The 22,506-nt window shown below is 39.7% G+C and overlaps 1 protein-coding gene across 16 annotated transcripts; it reads right to left on the bottom strand.

Annotated features, from left to right (window-relative positions):
• Positions 1–3,104: 3,104 nt before the first annotated feature.
• LOC104612576 (protein STRUBBELIG-RECEPTOR FAMILY 3) lies at positions 3,105–17,607 on the bottom strand. 16 transcript variants are annotated; one of them, XR_016080212.1, is made up of 18 exons: positions 17,453–17,593; positions 16,768–16,940; positions 16,224–16,353; positions 16,061–16,132; positions 15,506–15,571; positions 15,338–15,409; positions 15,167–15,238; positions 15,000–15,071; positions 14,858–14,923; positions 14,695–14,760; positions 13,361–13,740; positions 12,854–13,236; positions 8,328–8,599; positions 8,061–8,199; positions 7,417–7,553; positions 7,168–7,324; positions 3,943–4,233; positions 3,105–3,721 (listed from the first exon to the last, which is right to left on the bottom strand). XR_016080212.1 is itself a non-coding variant. In XM_088894391.1 (17 exons), exons 2-17 carry the CDS (start codon positions 16,865–16,867, stop codon positions 4,138–4,140), a joined length of 2,277 nt encoding a protein of 758 aa, XP_088750517.1. In that variant the 5' UTR covers positions 16,868–16,940; positions 17,453–17,607; the 3' UTR covers positions 3,766–4,137. The 16 variants fall into 16 exon arrangements, 5 of the variants coding, with proteins under 5 accessions (XP_088750517.1, XP_088750518.1, XP_088750519.1 ...); XR_016080217.1 differs by having other exon boundaries at positions 12,854–13,233; XR_016080213.1 differs by having other exon boundaries at positions 16,768–16,952; positions 17,453–17,569.
• Between the last annotated feature and the right edge of the window lie 4,899 nt (positions 17,608–22,506).

Raw genomic sequence — 22,506 nt, 5'->3', positions numbered from 1 at the left:
TTAAAAATATAAAAGTTCATTCTATTAATAATTATTGTGTATGGATTTATTAGTAGAATTTAATGATGATAAACAAAAGTATAAATGTTGGATTCAATGAGAGATAATGTGATTTATTTAATGACTTAAATGTGAGACTTAGTGAGAGGTAATTGAATGCACTTAATGTTATTCTTTTAATTACATTTTCTGCCCTTTCAATGGAGATGAACTAAATTCAAGAAGGGAGGTATTTCAGTAAAGAAAATTTTCAGAAGCCAATAACTCCTCATTCACACTTTTATAAGTAGTATATATATATATATATATAAGAGGGGTGTTTGGCATTCGATTGTGATGATGCACGACCTAGCAGCTCCTCTGCTGGCTGATGACTCAGAAGCTGATTTAGATGGTTCCCTATTTGGGCCGAGCTAGAGATGTCCGAGCTATATAACAGAGAGCTATATAATTTTTTGAGAGACTTACAGGGAAATAATATTAGAGTGCTTGGGTTTCTTTACCCGGGGTGGGCACTCCGATGCTTAAGTCAATGAATTGGAGATTTTTGAGAGAGCTAAAGTAAGAGAGCTAGAGAGTTGCAAGAGCTAAATTGCACAGACCTTCTCTTAGGAAAATGATGCCTTTATATAGGTGTGAGGGATTAGAGACCTCCTGTAACGGGTCCCATCTTCTGCGTGGGCGTTATGGCTCACTCGAATAACTTTGAAGTGGGTAGGTCGGCTTAATGGTCAAGCGTTATTACTTTGGAAAACTTGGTCTTGATAACAGATCTATGTAATAGGTCGGCGAGCATGCCTTGTAGGTCATCACTTATACCCTACTTAGCTTGGCCAATCTCCAAAGGCGGTCGCTCCTTAAGCAGACGCCCTTTAGGTCGGTCAGGCCAAGGTGCTACTAGCCGACTTGCTGGGGTGATCTACTTACTCAATGTTGAGGTGTCACTTGGATGCCATGTATTTCTGAAGGTAGGTCGCGAGGTCGGCGGAGGTAGGTCACCATGTCTCTAGTAGGCCTCTAGAGGTAGGTCGTCAGGTCTCTAGTAGGTCTCCGTAGTTAGGTTGGCAAAGGTAGGTCTCCATGTCTCTAGTATGTCTAGAGGTAGGTCTCCAGGTCTCTAGTAGGTGTCCATGTCTCTAGTAGGTCTCTGGAGGTAGGTCTCCAGGTCTCTAGTAGGTCTTTGGAGGTAGGTCTCCAAATCTCTAGTAGGTCTCCAAAGGTAGGTCGCCAGGTTGGCGAAGGTAGGTCTCCATTTTGGCTAAGGCAAGTCCCCGCCTACATGGTGTCGAGGTGTCATCCAATTGTTTTTGAGATGCCACGTGTCATGACGTCAGTGGAGGGCCAAACCTACCCTCATTAGGTTAAATCGTAGTGTGGACCAAATCATACTATCTCATTGGAATTTGGAAGGTTGTCATCGCCCATTGTTGCTACTATGATCATCACTCGCCGCTGCAAGGCTGCCATTGTAAGTTTTTCTTCATCCATTCTATGCAAGGCTGCCTCTATTTTCTAATTCATTCTCATGCAATGTTTTAAAAAACGACCTGGAATCGGAACCGTTCTGGCCACCGGTTTTCGGTTCAACGGTTCGATCGTCTGGTCCAAATAGATGGCCTGTTTTGACAAAATAAAAAAAAAATTAAAAACGACAAAAAGTCGTTGAACTAGTCGATGGTTTGACCACTTGGGTCAATGGGTCGTTGATTGATTCAACGGTTTTTTGCCAAGGACAGGTTTGGGGTAAAATGGAACTAGTTGCTTAGACGGTTCTCGGGCCGAACGGTCTGACTGTCGTCAACGACAGTTCAAAACCATGTTCTCATGTATCTCTCATGACATGAAATTCCTTAAACCCTCTATTAGGAAACTCACCACAACTCACTAGAACTAGTCAAGCCACTATTATAGTGATCGCCATTGCTGGTGGTAAGACTTTCTTCATCCCGTTTTTATTGTTTCTTCATCTCTCTTGTGTATTGTTTCTCCATCTCTCTTATAAATAAAATGCATTATTTTGTATTGTCATGGTTAAATTATATTATTTTTTATAATGTATTAAGAATATTGTTTATTGCTAATTAAAAGTATAGATCATCTCACACTATATAAGTGAGATGTATGAAATTAAAACAAAAAGTGTGGACTGAATTACATCACGTCTTGCAAAATGCCTATGAAAAAATCGGGATCTGCTCCTCACAGAGCACACTTCACAACCTCATCCCACTGTGTATTGGGAATATCTCCCCATGAATAACAACACAAAAGATAGATGTTCCTAATACATGGTGGGATGAGGCTATGGGGTTTGTCTGAGGTATGTTTTGTGAGGAACAGATCCAAACTCCCTATGGAAATGTGGTGTGATTCAGTCCACTCATTTTTATTCATAGTGCATAACAATTATCTTGCTGTAGTGTAGTGTAGGCACATCCTTGCCACAAGTGCAGTGTGGATGAGAACATACCACCCAATTTCTCACCCACATTATAAAACACACCCTAAGGGAGCCTAAGTTTGTTTATCTCTATTTTAATCATATTATTATATTAGTTCACAAGTGATTCATGTTGTTGTATGAATATCGTATGCAAGAAAAATATTGTTAGAGAATAAAACCTATTTAAGGACTTCACCTAACTAACAACTTAAGCTTTTAGGTTAAACAATTCCTTTAGATGGTATCTAAGCAATTGAGCTTGTTAGACCAAGTGGTCTACTATTCCATAACACGAGGGGACATGTTAAAAAATAAAAGGGTTAAATACTTAAAATACTCCTATGGTTTAGTAAATGGACAATAACTTACCCTACTATTTGAAAAATTACTTTAAATAACCTTAAAGCTGCGTTTGGAAACGATGCAAATGGAGTGTAAATCCCAGTTCAGGGTAAATCTGTACTCTAGTACACTTTTGCCTGTGTTTGGCAACATTACATTTATGCATTGCCAAATAACAGACCAATGCATATTTACATTGATAATAAGATGTAAATACATCAATAAAAAATAAGTAAATTTGCATTCAGGTGGACTTTTGATAAAAAAAGTATATGCTTTATTGAAATTAATGTTTGCATCCATTACCACTAAAAGCCTGTTTGGTAAGAAAGTAAATTTGTCAATGCAAAACTAACCAAATTTTGCAATTTGTATGAACTATTTACACTCTACATCTTTGCATTCACACTTATTGGCATCGTTTACAAACGCAGCCCAAATTTCCTGACAATAGACAATTGTTAAGGACCATTAATGAAAAGATAGAAAAAAATACTATTTACAAACGCAGCCCGAATATCTATTTTGTCGGATTCAAATATCTCCATTTCGGACATTTGAATCGAATGAGATAATAAAATCGATCAGAATTTGGATTAAATTCGAATCACCCTCTGCTCGAAATTATACTTGATTTTCTTTTGTTTTTGACCGATTTGACCTTTACTCCGTTTATTTGTTCCATTTGCAAGCAAAAACTCCACTTCAACATCGACCTTTCGAGTTCAGATTGGCTCCCCACTGTGCACACCCCACAACACATCTCAGTGTGCATGAGATCATCTCCTGTACTCGTCATGGAGAGATGTTACCAGTGCACGGTTGGGATGTGCTGTGGCAGCAAATGTGAATTCCCACGATCCCTCTCCCTAGGCCGCTTACAACTTTGAAATGGGTCCAATAGTGATGAGCAGGATAACTTTGACCTCGTACCGCCTACGTTAAAGAAAGCAGATCCTTTTGAATAAGATGGAGAAATATAAAAGAATAAAAGCAGGAGAAAATTATTTACTTTTCCGAAAGAAATTGAAGAAAAGGTGCTATTATACAGGAATAACAATAAATTGAACTAGTGCAGCCATTGACACAATCACTTCTGCATAGTTTAATGAGGCATCAATCGATCAGAAGAATCAATTCATCTGAGAGATTCTTACGGTTTTGTAGCAGGAAACCTTCAGTCCATCGGCCATAATAAACCCTTGAGTGTATGAATTGTTAATACGTCAACAAATGCAGAAGGTTAGCAGCTGTTAACACTTGAAAGGTCTCTTTGCTTCGACTGCATGTGATAGATAATACCAGTACACAGCATTCTCAATCTGACACCGCGCTCATCATCTAATTTAAAACTACTCCCCATTAGACTTCTTGGGGGGTTCCCTCTGTATCATGTGCAAGAGGTTTTGGACAATTTCAGACATTGGTGGCCTGAACTCTGGCTCGGGCTGCAAAATAGATTTCATGATATGATGAATTCATTTCCCCTACATTGACAGTAGAATTATGAAAAAGAAACAGGCCAGCCTAGTGATCAAAATCATCAAAAACCACAAGAAACATTAGAAACTCAAAACAGTAAATAGATGCCCTGCGCAATTCCTAGACAAACTGGTTACTGATTTGAGATAACCAGAAGAGCAAAAGGTTTTACATTGAAAGCAAAACATGTTAAAACTAACTAGGTCAGGCAATTACTTTGATAGGGTTGGTTTTATAATCAATATTGACTCAGTTCAAGCTTGAAGATAGGATTACACGAATAAGAAAATATGAAATATTTTATAAAGAAAAATTATATTTTTTCAATCAATCAAGTGCAAATTTTATCTTATTTGTTTAAAATTTTCAGCTGAGCGTAGGTTGAGGGGGAACACAGGCTCAAGACCCAAACAGAATAAAAAGGAACTCAAAACAACACACATCCACTGGCCGACCCCTAGCAAGACTATCAGTAGCCAAGTTATAAGACTTAAAAGGATGCATTGGAACAATCTGTTCACTCTGAATCAGTGATTTAAGCATACAAGGCTTAAATCCTGAAGCTAGCCTTGACACAAGGCTCGAGGAAAGCACCATGGGGATCAACCCTGGGGTTCATACTTGGAAGTGCAACTGTGCAAGGGATATTTCTCACCTTGAAATGCCTGTTCGTCTGTTGTAAATGCATATGCAGTTTTTTGTGCTTGTAAATATGCTGAACATGTTTAAAGAGCTAAACTTTACTTTGGAAGCTTTTTAGAAGTTATTAAGTGGTTTATAAGAATGTGATGACTTTCTCTAAAGCTCCTAAAATTCTTATTATTCTTTTTTATGTTATCTGTCATTGATTTATATGCTCTTTCTATATAAAAATATGCTCCTTACTGTTTCCTATAAAAAAAGCTCCGCTGGCACATGTCTCTACACTTTTTTTTTGATAAATACACGTCTTTACACTTTTTCATATTCATTTAACATTTTTCTCTTTCTTAAAAAAAGATGGTAATTCATAAGGCTTAATCCTCAAGCCTCAACGCTTACACCTCACACATCATACTGTCCTGGTGTTTTGCTTCACACCTTGATGTTTTTAAACATTTGATGAACACCAATGCTGGTACAAGTATAGGAAATTCTTGTTCAGACAAGGTTAAAAATCACACGTGCTAATATTTATACAACTCTTCTGGTTATGGTGATCCATAGTAATGGTACATTATATAGATGGATCGAGGGCCATAGCAATCCAAATTGCACATCTCAGGTGTTAGCACACTAAAGAATATCTACCATGGTTTTTAAAAACGAACTGGTGACCGAACTGGTCAGGGGTCCGGTTACCGGTTCGAACGGTCCGACTGTTCGACCCGAATGGCCATCCGGTTCTGACAAAAAAAATAAAAAATTAAAAAAATTGGAAAACGGTCAACACCGTTCAAACGGTTAACCGGCCAATTCAGTGGTTTTCTGACCAAAATCAACAGTTTTGGGGGAAAAAGCGATTTTGGAGGAAAACGGAACCGGTCATCCCGATTTTTCCGGTCCAACCATCAGGTCCAGTCCGGTTTTGAAAACAGTGATATCTACAACCTAAGTAATAACTGAAAAGGAAGCTGGATTTCTCAAGGCAGGTTTCAGAAAGCACTCATTAGGGCTGTCAATGGGTCAGGTCTGGTTCGGGACAGCCTGTACCAGTCCCAAACTGATTACTTAATCAGGGCAAGACAGAGATCCAGAACCGTCCTGATAATCAGGTCTGACCCAATAACCTGATTATACTAACATAATTTTTTATTTAAATAATAATATAAAACTTGATTTTTTATAATATAATCTTACTAAAAATGATAGTAAAATAGTAAATTATTTATATATTAATAAATCAAGTATTTTTAACCAAAATTGTCTTATATATTATCCTCTAATTTTACCAGTAGACAATATAATAAAAATTACAAAAAATCTAAAAAACCTTTATATTTTACTAACAAAATAATTGTTTCAGGTCCAAGTTGGTTCGGAACAATCAAGAACCAGAACCAACCTTAGTTGTCAAGGTGACGTCGAGGTGTCTAGTCACTTTTTGGGGCTCGTCTTCGTCCAGACGCCAAGTGGGTTTATATACCACTTATACAAAGTTATATAATGTTTCATATATATATATATATATATATTATATTTTATTTTTATCATATAATATTAATATAGGCATGATACACTGTATCATTTTATTATTTCTTTCACTAAATAATATCCTTATTGTTAACTTCTTACTTTGTTAGGGTTCTGAGTGATGGATATTCGAAAAGCTAAGCTAAGAACCGAGGAAGACTAACAGGATTTGAGTGATGCAGAGTTCGAAGTCTTAAGCAAGGAGCACCAACCAATCACAGAAGCCAGAAGGTATGTTCTTCTTCTTAAAAAACAGGGGTTTTCTTCTTCTGGACAAAAACAGGGGCTCTGCCCTTCTTATCTTTCTTCTTCTTGAACAAAAACAAGGGCTCTGCCCCTTCTTATTTTTCTTCTAGAACAAAAACAGGGGCTCCACCCCATATTTTCCACGTTACAGCCATTACTTTTTTTGTCTTTTTACTTCTTTTCCTACAATAGAAACAGGGGATCAGCCTCTTGTTTTTTCGATCCTTTTTAGACACTAAGCAACTAAGCGCTCCCTTGTTGCCCACCTTGGCACCTTGAAAACTATGGAACCAACCCGATTATTAATCAGGACAAAATGACTGAACTAGGACCAATATAATCGGTTTGGTCAGTGACGTCAGTCAGGTAAAACAGACCCATTGACAGCCCTAGCACTCATGTCAAGTCAAATAACTAAGAGAAAAAAAAAAAACTGCCACCATATATTAGAAATAAGTCCAAAAATCTAAAATGAAACTTGCCTGGATACAAAGGGAAATAATGTCTGCAAAACGTGATAAAGATTTAGCAGGGTAAACTCCATTCAGAGAAGGATCTACCATCCTTGACAGTGCATCAATATCATGAAGTTGAGTAATTGCCCATCTTGCCAAATGTTGCTCTCCTCTAGGCCTTGATCTATCCATATTGTTTTAAGAAGAAAATAAGTAGCTGTAAAACAAATAAATGACAACAAAGCCAAAAAGAAAGTTTAGATAGAGAATCCTAACCTGTCATAGGACTTTCGCCCTGTAAGAAGTTCTAACATTACAACTCCAAAACTGTAAACATCACTTTGGTAAGTATAAGTTCCAGACTCAAATTCTGGAGCACCATACCCATAAGCTGATAGAAGTTGTCCTGACAACTGAGAGTAAATAGAACAGTATCAGTGCCAGTTTATAAAGAATGAAACATAATTTTGAGCCTATAGCTCAATTTGGAGTTTTGGACTGTTATAGATGTGATACTTCTCAACAACTCAATTTGCACTAGACTAAATGGTGCTAGAACTTGTGTGACAGTGATGATGACAACAGTGGACAGACAGCCATCAAATAGTGCCGATTGAGAGTAAGATATTCAATCTAGAACTTACTGGCAATGGAAGAAATAACAGAGAAGTGTTTCATGTGACGGGGAGAGGTTGGGATTTTTCCAAGTTCATTTTGTTGAAATAACCTGATCAGATGATGGGCTAAATTCTACTAAAAGCAGAATGCAAGAAACCAATAGCAGAGAAACTCTTAAGATCTAAATTCTTTGATGATAAAAAAAAAACCTTTAAGTCTAAATTGGAGAAGCATAGGTCCATGCGTCAAATATGTGTGAATAATAATAAGCAACCTTTGAATTTCAAAAAATATTGATTTACCTGACTAACGGCACCAGATGATATCAAAGGAGACAAACCACAATCAGAGACACGTACTACAAGTTCATCATCAAGAAGAATGTTAGCAGACTTGAAATTCCGATGTACAATGGGTGGTTGGCAGACCTCATGCAAATACCTTCACCAACAAAAAAGGACAGTATTTAGCTTTACAAATGATAATGTTTAAGTGAATTAATCATGTATGGTAGAAGCACAAAAACATTAACAGACATGAAATTCCAATATGATGGTTATGTTACTTACTCTAGAGCCCTTGCAGCTCCAAGTGCCATCTGAATGCGGGCATTCCATGAAAGTTTTCTGTTGATCTCGTCATCAGAGTGCAGGGCATCATGGAGTGTCCCATTGCTGCAATATTCATAGATGAGTAGCTTTTGCCCATGTTCAGCACAATAACCCTCAAGCTTGATAACATTAGCATGTTTAAGCTTAGAAATGCTTGAAACCAACTCAAGAAATTCCTCATCCGTCTGCCGCCTAGAAGCCGCATTATCCAGTTTCTTTACTGCCAGGAGCTAAAGAAACATCAAGGAGCAAAACCATAGGAGTCAGATACGAGGACACTAGATGCACTGAATAAAATGCCCATTAACATACCCACAGAGAGCATGCATTTCAAATTTAGTGAGATACTGAAATTGACAACAATTGGAATAAAAGCTTCAAGGATAAAGGCAACAAGAAATTATCTCACGATTTAAAATAAGCTTTATCTAGGCAAGTGTTTGAAACCATTGGAAAATAGAACATGGAATTCAGATTCTTCCACTTGATAGAAGATGAAAAAGGAAATATTTGTGTGGGGGAGGGGGAAAAGAGGTAGTATACAAATAGATATATTGACAATGAAACTGGACTACCAATTATCTCAAAGTGGTCCAAGTCCAACTAAAGCCAAGAAAAATTAGAAGGGACTTAAGAGTTAGGAAATGATATAAAAAAGTTAGGAAGTAGCAAAATCTGTCATCAGTATATTATTTTGTTTTCCTTAAGAAGGAACGATAATTATTCTTGGATAGAAAGCATGGGATTCAGTCAGTGCATGTGAACCTATTCTGTTTTAACAATTTCCGGTAAAATTTTCAAAAAGCAACGATAAAGATTCATCTATGAAGAAATAACAATCTAAAACTCTAGAAATAAAAATCTGCATATTACAAAGATGACATCAAAGAAAACTATCAAAAGTAGTGTATACAAAACCAGACCGGAGCGGTCAGCTGGACCAGTTGAACCATGGCCTGGGGCACTAGCCAGTTCAGTCATACCCTAGAAATCAGACTTGATAGAAAACCAAATGACCAGATGGTTTAACCAGAGAACTGGCAAACCAGTCCTGGTTTCATAAACCGCCAGGGTCACTAATTGAGACGAAATTTCATAATAGCAATGGCAAGATTTTAACCCACCTCTTATTTATGTGTATTTCTTAGTTACCATTAATCCATTCCTTTATTTTTGATAGTTAATGACTCTTTATTATATACATTACTTTATTACACACTTATGTCAAAGAAAATGTGAGTTAAGAGGCTTGAACCCTGATCGTTTACTTTAAAAAAGTAAGAAACTTGCCAACTATCTGTTATGGTCACACCATCCGGCAGCGCACTGCGGAGCAGTCATAGGCAGCAGGCCGCACAGCAGCAGGCACCGCCTGGCAGCACACACCGCCAGGCAGCAGCGCGCACCACACGCACCGCACCGAGCACCCACCCGGCACCGCACGGCAGTGGCACCATGGCGTGCAGCACGCACCGCTAGGCAGCAGCGTGCACCGCACGCATTGCACGGCAGCACGCACCGCGCACACGCCCGGCACCATGAGACGCGCGCACGCACCCAGCAGCAGCAGCAGAGCGGGGCCCACACGACAGCTCATAGGGGTGGGCCCACCCTTATCTGGACACGTCAAGCCGACTCGCCGCCAGCTTACCTTATCCCTATCTTATCCCTATCCCTTATCCTTGTCTTATTTTATCTTCTTAAGTAGGAGTTGTGTTACCATTAGGAGTAGGTAATTAGGAGTTTTAGTTTAAGTTGGATTACCCTAGCCTAGCCGAATCCAACAAGGAATTCTCTTCTGTAATCTCCTATTTAAGGAGCTACGAATTGAAATAAAACATTTAGTTTTTCGCAGTCAAGAAAGAGAGTAAAGAGAGTTCGGGTGATCTCTTGGACAAATCACCCATTAGGAGAGTTAGGGTGATCTCTTGGACAAATCACCCATGAGATAGTCAAAATAGGGCCTGTACGCAAGGCCAAGGGCAAGGAAAGATCTGAGGTTCCAAGAGAGTTAGGATGATCTCTTGGACAAATCACCCATGAGATAGTCAAAATAGGGCCTATACGCAAGGCCAAGGGCAAGGAAAGATCTGAGGTTCCTACGGTGGAGAGACCCGTGACGCGATCCTACGCTCGGGCCTATAACAAATTGGTATCAGAGCCAAACGTCACGGGCGATATGGAGCAGCTGTCTTCCAAGGTCCACGAACTGGAACACCAACTTGCAGAAACCAGCATGGAGGTTGGTGAAGTCAGGGAAGACGTCCGGAAGATGCGACGCCTGCTGGAAGCATTCCTCTCCAACAAAGAAATGAGTTCGGAGGGAATCGCCAACACGAACAGACACCATCCGGACCGGGCAGAGGCATGCAACGAACAACAGATCGCTGCCCCTACAGCCGCAGTTATTTCCAAGGATCAGCGCACGGAGGATGAAACTGTAAAGTCTCCTCCTTTGGCCGGGGACGATGTCACGAACATTATAGTAGAACCTGCAAAATGCGCTCCTTTGACGAAGACAGGTGGGCTTGGCGATGTTGCTGGGGCTTTACCGAAGGCCTTGGCTCGGCGTGGACATAAAGTTATGGTTGCGGCACCACCGTATGGTAACTATACAGAAATCCAAGAAACAGGAGTGCGCAAGAGATGTAAGGTGGAGGGGCAGGATATAGAGGTCGCTCTTGAGGTCCTCTACTGTAAGCATACCCGGTGCAATCTTATGATCCACAACATAAAACACCGGGGTCGTGGTCCAGTATGTGATTTTTGTTATGTGGATCTTCCACAAAACTACTTCAAATTATATGACCCAGGAGGTAGGGAACACTTCAATGTCCTTGCGGCTGGCCTGAGTGCAGCAGAGCGTGTAGTCACTGTAAGCCATGGTTACGCCTGGGAGCTGGAAACTAAAGAAGGTGGCTGGGGTCTGCATTAAATAGTCCAGCATTATGCACTGAGAGCCGGGGCAGTCCCTGTTGTTCATACTGTTGGTGGACTGAGAAATAGTGTGCAACCGTTTGATCCATTTGTAGAGTCCCAAGTCATGTATCCTGAACACAAACTTGAGGACAAGCTCGTAGTCCGGGAGGGGTGTAATGTTATGGTCACACCATCCGGCAACGCACTGCGGAGCAGTCATAGGCAGCAGCACGCACAGTAGGCCGCACAGCAGCACGTACCGCCAGGCAGCACGCACCGAGCACCCACCTGGCACCGCACGGCAGCGGCACCATGGCGCGCAGCACGCACCGCCAGGCAGCAGCGCGCACCGCACGCACTGCATGGCAGCACGCACCGCGCACACGCCCTGCACCGGCACCATGAGCCGCGCGCACGCACTGCGCTGTAGCAGCACCGCGCGGCAACGGCACCATGAGCCGCGCGCACGCACCCGGCAGCAGCAGCAGCAGCAGAGCGGGGCCCACACGACAACTCATAGGGGTGGGCCCACCCTTATCTGGACACGTCAAGCCAACTCGCCGCCAACTTACCTTATCCCTATCTTATCCCTATCCCTTATCCTATCCCTTATCCTTGTCTTATTTTATCTTCTTAAGTAGGAGTTGTGTTACCATTAGGAGTTTTAGTTTAAGTTGGATTACCCTAGCCTAGCCGAATCCAACAAGGAATTCTCTTATGTAATCTCCTATTTAAGGAGCTGCGAATTGAAATAAAACATTTAGTTTTTCGCAGTCAAGAAAGAGAGTAAGGAGAGTTCGGGTGATCTCTTGGACAAATCACCCATTAGGAGAGTTAGGGTGATCTCTTGGACAAATCACCCACGCGATTGCCGCAATAGGGTCTGCACGCAAGGGGAAGGCGCAAGGGAAAGCAGTGCCTTCGCACCGTGGCCGACCCGTGACGGGATCCTACGCGCGGGACCATAACACTATCCATCATATTCAAGCATGATATAAATTGTAAAATATATTATATATAGTGTTATGGTCCATATCGGCCCATATCAGCCAATATGTATTGTATCAGTATGTACCAATACATTGTTTTCAGGTTTTTTTAAAAAGTGTTTGTTTAAACATTAATATATATTAATTTCAGCCCCCTTTAAATTTTAAAGAAAAGAAACTAAAACAATAGGGTGGAAGGTTCAAAGTACCGATAAACCCCTTCCGCTGTATCGGGGTGTATCAATACTTTGAACCTTGGCCCGCATTATATATACATATATGCCACATCATCACGATTTGAGCTCTGGTTTGACCCTGATTGAATTTCTGACTCATAAACCTCTCCCTTTTCCAGTTCTATGTCCAGTCCGGTTCTCTAAGCATTGATCAAAAGCATGCATGATGTTTATGGAAGCTAGAAGAAGAAGCCTAAGAATGAGAAATAAACTTCTTACCATAACATTTATCTTAGAACTTACAAGATCTCTAACATAAAGTATCAATCTAACATGGGTTCACTTATAAATTTCTAGATAGTTATATTTAGTCACTTCTGTGGAAACAGGAACACCTTACCTTCCCATCAGGAAGCTCTGCCCGGTAAGCATTGCCAAGCATACCTCCTCCAATGAGATTTTCTTGAGAAAAGCTGTTTGTATATTGCTGAAGGGATGCAATTGTGAAAGAGCTAACAGAAGCAATAGGATTCATGCTTTTGAGGGGAGGCCTAAGTGTTGTTGCAGTGGGCAAAATCGTGTTCACAATCACCTTCTCAGCAGGAGGGGGAGGTGGAGGCATTAAAACCATATCTATCCCAGACACGTCAATCTCATGATCCTCCTTTAGATTTGAAAGCTCACCCATTCTTTTAATATCTGACTTACTATTATCCTTTGCTTTTGGGACTGCTCCTAGCCTTCCAATGTCTATCCCATGTTCGTCCCTTGGCCTTAGAACTGCTTTGGAATTATTCACAAGTATTTCAATATCCTATTAGTATAAGGGGAAAACAGAACCTTGAAGAAAATACATACATAACATATACTAAAAACCAGACTAGAAACTCAATATTAACAAACATACCTTTCTCCATCTGATTGTTTGGCCAGTCCATTGACTGTGTTTCTTTCTCTTTCGTCTCTTTATATGTACTGATTATTTCATGTCTTTTGGAAAATATATCAGCCTCTTCCCTTTCTTTGCAACATTTTGATGCAAGAAGGGCAAGTGCCAAGACGATGATAATAAATATCAAAACCCCAGTAATTGAAATCCAAATAACTCTTTTAGTTGTCAAAAACTTTTTTGTTTTTGTAGAATCAGGCCCTTGAGGTGCAGAAGTAGGTCCCTTTGCCTGCTTCCCACGTGCTTCTTCAGAAGGCGGTGCTCTAGAAACATGGGGTGGTCGGGATGCAGGTTGATGTGATGGAGCAACAGTAGTGTTGAAAGGGTTCCCATCCTTCCTGCATTGAATCCAACACATATCAAAAGGCCACAAGAAAAAAGAAATTAACAAACTAATTCAACCATATTCATTCCCTCATTACTGTAAAAGCTTTTGCTAAGTATGCAAACACAACCATAGAACATATGGAGATAATAATTGTTCCGAATATATTTTTTAAAGCAACACTACTAAGAATTTATTAAGATGTGAAGTAAACCCCACAGCCTGAAGAAAAATGGATGGGAAACAGGTAGAAAGAAAACAGCCAAAGGCCAACATACACCAAATATAATACAAGGAAATTAAAATAACAAGGGCATTCAGATTTATCTAACTGCTAGATTAAAAACTACTATTGGAAGCATGCTGACACATAAGAATGGTTCTAAATATAAAAGGCCATTACCTAACATTGGTCCTATCCATCCAAGGTTTTGGAATGGGTGGACTGGATACAAGCCAACTTTGACATTTTCTTGCACAAAGTGGCTGTCCCCAAAGTTGAGCCTGTACACTCTCATGATTGTCAACCCAAGGTTTTACCATTGCAAAATGGTCATTACTTAATGTTGGTTCCAACTATCTAGGGTCTTGGGAGGGGTGGACTGGATACAGAGGCATGTTGACACAAAATGCCAGCCTGGCCATCTGTGCCGGGTTTTGACAGGGTATCAAAGATTTTTAGGGCTGTCCACACCCAGGCCCAACCCGGCCAGCCCGCATTACATGCGGACTTAGTGTGGGTCTGGGCCATGCCGGGGCTAGAAGAAAAATAGCTTCCCAGGCCGGGAAATTTGCCAGCTAGGTCATAAATGATCATCACACAATAGTAGAAAATGACTTGGATATCTTTGCCCTTGTTTCACTACTACTTGCAGATCCATATACATGGGTGAATTTTGTTTCTATGTTTAAATAACAATTGCCTAAAGATGAAATACATGAAATGTGTCTATAGCAGGGAACTCACTTGAAATTTGGAATACCCAGCAGCTTATCAGGTATAGGTCCAGAGAACAGATTATTCTCTATATTCCTGTCATAAAGGCAAAAGGGCAAAATTGTAATCAAATGCATCAAGAAACGGTCCTAAGAAAATAAAGTTCAATTAATTAAGTGGTTTAGAACAATACAGATCTCTCAAAGGAAGATCCTGTAAAACATCAAGGGTCCCAGACAACTGATTGTCTTGCAAGTGCCTGCAGACCAAGAACACAAATTCATTGCATTGAAATTTCTTAGAAATAAGAGCCCTTATCAAAATGAAATACTTACAAGGTTGTTAAAGACGACAAGTTTTCCATTGAGGGAGGTAGCTGCCCACTCAAATTGTTACTTGACAGATCCCTGCATCAAAAGTAGTCATAAAAAATAAAAAATTGAGAACCTCCAAAAGTAAGCATGGAAAGGAAATGCTGTCCAAATTCAAAGGGAAGCCTTACATATTTATCAACCCAGTGAGAGACTGAAATGCATCTGGTATTTCTCCAGTTAAGTGATTATTGTTAAGTGACCTGAAGGAAACAAGTTCAATTTTTAAACTAGTACATAAATCACATAACATCTCCTACAGGTAAACCTCAAACTAAACAAAACAGAATCCGAAATTGTACATGTCTGTCAACTGAGTCAGAGAGGCTAAGCTACTTGGGATGCTCCCTGTGAACTGATTATCTGAAAGAAAACTGCCACATTTGAAGAAAATCATATGTTTCACATAAGATTATGCTTAAATGACATTATTAACAGATCAGAAGTGATAGCCCAGGGTGAAAACATACAAGTTCTTCATGGTAAGTGGCAAATTGGATGGAATACTACCACCGATATGGTTATTGCTGAGATCTCTGTCACAAAACAACAGCACGAACCATCAAAAAAAGGTGTCTAAAAAGAGACATCGGAATTCAAGTACATGTTGGAACGTTACATATAAGTGCAATTCTCAAAAAATTATCACAAATGAAGTTTGCTACTTCATTTATAATTTTCATTTCATTTGGAGAACATCAAGGAAAAGAGTATCTAAATACATAGGCTATTTCAAGATACTGGCAGGACTCGGCACAAAGTCAACCCATCAGAAGAACCTAGCCATCCAATAGGGCTGAATTCGGGCTATTAGATTTCCAGGATGGATGCTTGCCAACAGAACTGGTAAGCATTCGTACAGTGAATGAAAAGACAGCCATGGATACTCGTGTTGGCAAAACATCAGTTGATAATATGGTAAGGATCATTGTTAAAGGAAGAAGTGATGGTGGGGGATGAAAGTATACAAAACACTTAAAATGATGAAAATGAAATCATAAATGAATTACAATGATATTACTTACATGGATGCAATAGAAACAAAAGATCCTAAATTCTCACCCAGTTCCCCTCCCAAATTTGCACCATTAAGGATTCTGCGTAGAAAAGAAGCTATTAGAAAACAAATAAAAGGTACTTTCCGGGATCATCAGTCATTAGAAGAGGATGTCTAAAGGATAACCATACATTGCCGTTATGTTAGAATCAGCGCATTGAACACCTTGCCAAGCCTCAAGGCACGGATCGCCTCCATTAGCAATCCACCCAGGAAGAGGAGGACTGCCAAGTGCAGTATATAAGCTATTTATTGCAGAAACTGCCACATTAAAAAGAAAGGGGACAATAATATCGTTCAGAGCTTCTATCAATTCAAGAAATTTACAATTGGGGGTGGGGGTGGGGGGGACACATGAAAACCCAATACGTTATAGAGAAGTAGAGCACCACAAATGCTGGAATAAAAATCCAACTGAAGAATTCATAAAAAAAAAATCCAACTGAAGAAAGAGGACAATAATATCGTTCAGAGCTTTCTATCAATTCAAGAAATTTACAATTGGGAGGGGAAAAAACACATCGAAAACCCAAAACATTAAAGAGAAGTGGAGCATCACAAATGCTGGAATAAAAATCCAACTGTGAAATTCATCTACTAATAGGCACCTTTACAGATTCTGCAAATCTAAACTAAAAATAAGGATACACTGTGTGAATACCGAGTCCTGCTTACCGTCACTCGGAATAGTGTATCCATCAGAAACGGGTGCTGAAAAAATGACGATCATCCCGAAGAAGACCCTTGCGTAAGTCTCCCAAATGAAGTGGTCCATCACCGATATCCTCCTACTCAGAGTCTCGTAACTCAAACTTTTAGTTGAACTCTTGCTGCAACAAAGTTCCCAGCTGCAAAGGAAACTGGTAAAGTAAGAATGAGATGATAAGGATGATGACGATGTAAAACTGTTACAGATCTCGACTACGCCGTGGCAATTCAAACGGCTGCTGCCTCGTAGAACAAAAAGTTAGACGTAAACAAATGAAAAAAGAAATGTTGCCAAAAGAAGAAGCTAATAGACAAAGAGACTCCAAATTGGAAACAGAAGTAAACTCAAAGAACCACTGAAACCAATTCGAACCTCAGAACAAAAAGGCATCAATAAAAGAAATTCCATAGTTCATACTCATCATTCTAAAAAAGTGTACATTGACAAAAAAGAAAGAAAAAAAAAAAAGTAATTTCCGACTTCTGCAGCTACGGATATCTCCATATTCAATGCTGCTGTAAGATCCCCGGAATCCTACTAAAGCATGACGAGCATAAATACGAAGATTGCAGCATTGAATTTCAGGAGATTTTATTAAAAAAAATGATGAAAAAGTTAATAAAGCTGAATTAAAGAGTTGGAAACCCTAACCTTGGAGGGAGCTGGAAAGGAGAAAAAAAGCTAGTGTCCGAAGTCTCAGAGTAGTAGTACTGGTTTCGATCTCTAATCTCTCTCTCTCTCTCTTGTCTCCACCTTTCCTAGTAAAGCAAAAACAAGACTACACGCCACTCGGCACTCGCCAAGTCGCCAGTCGTGGTGCATAGCTTGCATATCTATCTTCATTGTATTTTTCCAGAACTTAACAGGGAGGAATTGTTGCCGCCAGTATTTTAAAAGTGGGCCCAATGGCCCATCTCACATGTACGGTACAATTTTGATGTTGTGCGACAAATAATGGGCTTTTCTTAATGATTTCAATTAGGGAGGGCCATCTCACTCTCACGTTGTTGTGTCATGTGTGATAATAATGGGTTCATTAACTTTATATCCGTATTTGAATATATTGATCTATCGTATCAAATAACCGGTTTAACTATTCAACCCGTATCAACATACAGAGAAGGGACCTGGAAACTGGAAAGTCGATACGCTACTAACCGATTGATTGGTTCGACCATCTAAAATGGGCGAAGATTGCTTGACTCAACCATCCGAAATAAATAGTTGGCTGAGACCCGGAGTGGAAAACACCAACAGCTGGTCTGGCTTTTTACTCATGCGAATTTTTTCTTTTATGTACGGCTGAAAACCATTAACATGATGCTCAACAAATCGTCACCGTTCATACGTTTTTTCTTTGCTTTTCGAAATTAAGGATAATTGTACGTTTCTGTTGACTATGACAACTGAATCAAAATTCAAGTTTTGTTCTGCTTGTGTCATGTGAAGAGGCAGGCAGGGCAGGCAGAGAAATTCAACTCACAGCCTGAGGACCCAAAAGTAATTTACTAGTACTACCCATTAGCCTGTTCCTGTTGTGGCTGATTCATCGTTACATGGAAAGGTTCTCAAAGTTCCAAACTTCAAAGTTGAACTCACTTTTTTAAAAGTATATTGTTTTATATTTAAACATTGTCCTAAAAAAGACAAAATAGAAAAGAAAAAGAGTGTCATAAATAAAGGTTAATTTCACTTTAATAAAAATTTCTCAGGAAATCGACGAAAATCTCCCTTCCATCATTGATCGAGAATCCGAGATAGAAAACTATTAAAATTACAAAATTATCCTTAATTAAATCGTAAAGTGTCATTAAAATATTTCAAAATACCAAAACCGTCAGAGTGTCATTAAATCCTCCGTGTTTAAGTCTCTGTATGCAACACCATTACCGTTCATGACCTTCAACCCCTATGCAATTGTTATAGTGTTTTCCTTCTTGTAGTCTTCCTTCTTTTCTTCATTGCATTTTTTATGGTTTCTTGTCTTCTTTTTGGGTATGGGGAGATGAGCTCCACCTTCTTCTTTATCTTCTACTCTACTCGCTCTCGAATTTTCAGTGGGTCTATTTTCCCTACCACGGTTAGCTTATTGTTGCCACTGTCACCTTTGACGTCTTCAATATCTTTATCCACCATAGAACACAACAGCAAAATGAAGAGATGATTAAAACTTAAATGTAAGAAAATGAAGAGATATAAAGCAGCTTAAGTGAAGTAGGAAACTAGAGTTGTGTCTAATACGCACCAAGAAGTCAAAGCAACGGCGAAATCTAAATACAAAGACATTTTTATAAGAAAAGGGGAAATCAAAACAAATAACTCTCGTTTGAAAAACCAAAACGACTTCTTCCCAAAATATTTTGTAACTAAATCAGCAGAGATAGGAGTAATGGATCCCGATCTTAAAGCAATTCTGTAAAATCCCAAAAGAAGAAAGAAAAAATTTTGAAAAAACCAGGAAACAGATTTTGCTTCTTTCTCGTTGACCTGTGTGTTTATACTTAGAAAAACGGAAGGAATTTGAAATGGAACTGTGGAAAGATGCTACAGGTGCTACTTTTAACACCAATGACAAGAGAAACAGAAAGATTATTTCTAATGTTTTTGATGTACCTTCGAAACCCTTAAAAGATCGTTTGACCTTCTTGGCGCAACCTATAAAACTGGTTCAGACGCGAAAACAGAGCAACAATTGGGAGAAGAATGAATGCCCGATTTCATTGAATGAGGTCTTTATAAATACAATTGGAGGAGAAGAGTAACCCATTAACAGTTGACACCTAAGCCTGGAGTTCGTTGTAACAAATGACAGCTGTACAACTAATTTACAGCTGTAATATCTCTAACACCCCCTTCAAGTTGGAGCATGGAGTAGTCGAATGCCCAACTTGGATAAAAGGTGATGCAATTGATCAGAGTTAAGAGCTATAGTAAACAAGTCAACCGGCTGATTGTACCTAGGTAAATGTTGTGGACGAATGGTTCCTTGTTGAACATGATCTCTAACAAAGTGGCAATCGGTCTCCATGTGTTTTGTTACGCTCATGAAAAAATGGATTTGCTGCGATGTATAAAGCAGCCTTATTTTCACAACGTAGAGGTATGGCATTAACAGCTGTAATATCTCTAACACAACCTTCACAGTGCATATCAACAACCTTCAAGACCACGGTAATCGAACCATCATCCCTTTTCCCTCCGCCAACCTTCTTCTTGCCTTCATTCTTGTTCTCCTTCTACAAAAACAAAGCCAAGAAAAAATGAAATGAGATCACGATCATTTGAAACTTCAACCTAACAAAGAACAAGTTGAGAGCGGGGGAGGGAGAAGCAATTAATGACACCTTGACGATTAGAAAGGGGCAATTCCGTAATTTTATCGGTTTTTCATCTAAGTCGATGATGAAAGGGAGATTGTTGATTTCTTTAAAAATTTAGGGGAGATTTTTATTAAAGTAAAACTATAGGGAAGGCTTTTATGATTGTCAGAAACTTAAAGGGAGGCTTTTGTATTTTACCCTAAGGGGGCATTCTTTTTCTGGATTTTGAGAGGGGGAAAGTTGGTCAATGAGAAAGTTGATTCTCATTGACCAAGAATCCCATGTTCTTTTTTTAGATTTATGTGGGGACCAGGGAAAGTTTATTTTTCTACCCATCTCCAAGGTGGGTAAATAACTTTTCCACTCCCACCTTGGGGGAAAGTTGCCACTAGCTTGCCAATACTTGAATGGGACAAAAATGCCCATTGTAATAGTGGATTTTTATGGCTAAAATGGTCATTGTCTTGTTTACATGGGAAATAAAAGAACATAAGTGAATGCACTTACCCAAATAAATATTTTCTGTACGGGGTAAATGTAAGTATTGGTAAATGTATTTACCCGAATAAGTAACTTACCAAAAAGTGAAGGGGACCTAAAAGGGTAACTATTTTTAATCACAGAATCTTATTACACAAAAATAGTCTAATTATTGTGTTCTTGATAGTATTCAGCGGCACATTGACATATATGTATATTAAAAATTGGGAAAACTCCACTAAACTTTGGGGTAGTGTCAAGTTAGTACCTGAATTTTCAAATGTATACTATAGTACCCAAACTTTCAAAAAGTGTCAAGTTGGTCCGAGTTAAGTATCATATAAAAGGACAAAAATATTATTCACCTATCATCTAATTTTCATGGGTAGGTCTCGATCAATTATCAGAACAGTCTGCGATCTCGTTGCACAACACCACACCCCACATATGCCGGTGATCATCTCCTAGAGGATCCCCTCTACGTACTTGGATGGAATGGGGCCGTTGGTGAACAACACCCTCTGGAACAAAGTCATTCCACTGAGGGAGGTTTACTATCAAATTCACCATGTTTTCTCCACCATAAGTGTTGAAAACCATCGAATTCTACCCATCAGACGCAACCTAAAAGAACATGGAGTCCCTAATTCTCTCTTCCAACTCGGCCTTGGCTTCTTCGAACTGAAGGAGTGAGAGATCCATCATATGGATGGCCGAGCCCTGCAGGAAGATAGGGCGAAATTTCAAAAATTTCTCTCTCTCTCTCTCTACCTCTCCCATCTGAGAATCACATTTCCTGTTTTAGAAAATCTGCATTTTCAATGATCAATCTTGAACCAAGAACCAAACTAGATCTGAAACCAAAATGTAGGAGAGGGAGATACCTGATACGAAGAAACAATATCTCCCAATGAAGGTGTTCACGCCCAAGGAAAACTCCAAAGACTGCTCCACTAAAGATGACACAGCGTAGGGTGGAGCAGAATCAACAGTTTCTTCACAAGAACCAAATCCTTCAGCAAGAATTCGTTGGAGGGTATGTGAGCACGACTTCAAATCAGTTTTTCTCCAAAAACTGATATCAAGAACACTTCTTAATCGCTCCTACAGTGGAGATCGAACTGGCAATGGCGGCAGCAGGAGGAGGGCACAAGAGCAGAAGATGGCACAAGAGCAGAAGATGGCACAGTCTTCTCTCTTTCTGTGATATGAAATTTGATCTAATGATGTGTTGATCTGAATGGAGGTTCGCCCTCCTCCTCCTTTTATAGCCTTAAAGAGAGCTCCTAATCTCATTAGGAGTTTCCTAATCCAAATCTGTATTTGGATCAGGACTTCTCTGTAAGAGATAAGGATAAGCCCTTATCTCATCTGTAGATTAGATCAGCCCTCCTAATCTTATTAGGAGTTTCCAAATCCAAATATGTATTTGGATATGGACTCTCTGAGTGGATAGGGATAACTCCCTATCCTATATGCTGATCCAAATCCCAGATCCGCCCCTTCTCTAACTAATCAAATTATACTAGTTCGAATTGGGCTTTAGGCCCATTAAGTTCATGTGCTCACTAACCTTCCAAACTGCTGCCCAGTTGGGTTTCCTTGTATGACGTGGGACCCAAACATTGATCTACACATCAGCCACATGGGTTCAGCCTAGCCTCTATTACAAGGCCTGGCCGAATTCACTGTTATGGGCAGTGAACCCCTGAACCCATCACCACGGGCTCTTAACGGGCCCAACACTTACACTAAGTGGTCCCTGGGCCAAGCCACCTTATAAAAACCCAGGGACTGTGGGCAGATGCAAGATTAACCCATCAGGTACTACCCTCAATGGTCTTACACTTAACCTCTCAGCCCATAATGATCAAACACTGCCCGACAAGAGAGGTCCTCTCCCTC

Source organism: Nelumbo nucifera, chromosome 1 (assembly GCF_055504915.1).
Source record: "Nelumbo nucifera cultivar China Antique chromosome 1, China Antique-T2T, whole genome shotgun sequence".
Taxonomy (NCBI): Eukaryota; Viridiplantae; Streptophyta; class Magnoliopsida; order Proteales; family Nelumbonaceae; genus Nelumbo; species Nelumbo nucifera.
Note: the sequence above shows the minus strand (reverse complement) of the source record. Positions and strands in the feature narration are given on the sequence as shown.

Coding starts and splice junctions, on each gene's coding strand:
- LOC104612576 (XM_088894389.1), bottom strand. CDS start 16,867: ATGGACCACTTCATTTGGGAGACTTACGCAAGGGTCTTCTTCGGGATG. Junction 15,239..15,337: donor CTGACTCAGTTGACAGACAT/GTACAATTTCGG, acceptor TGTTTCCTTCAG/GTCACTTAACAATAATCACT. Junction 13,237..13,360: donor AAACAATCAGATGGAGAAAG/GTATGTTTGTTA, acceptor ATAATTCCAAAG/CAGTTCTAAGGCCAAGGGAC.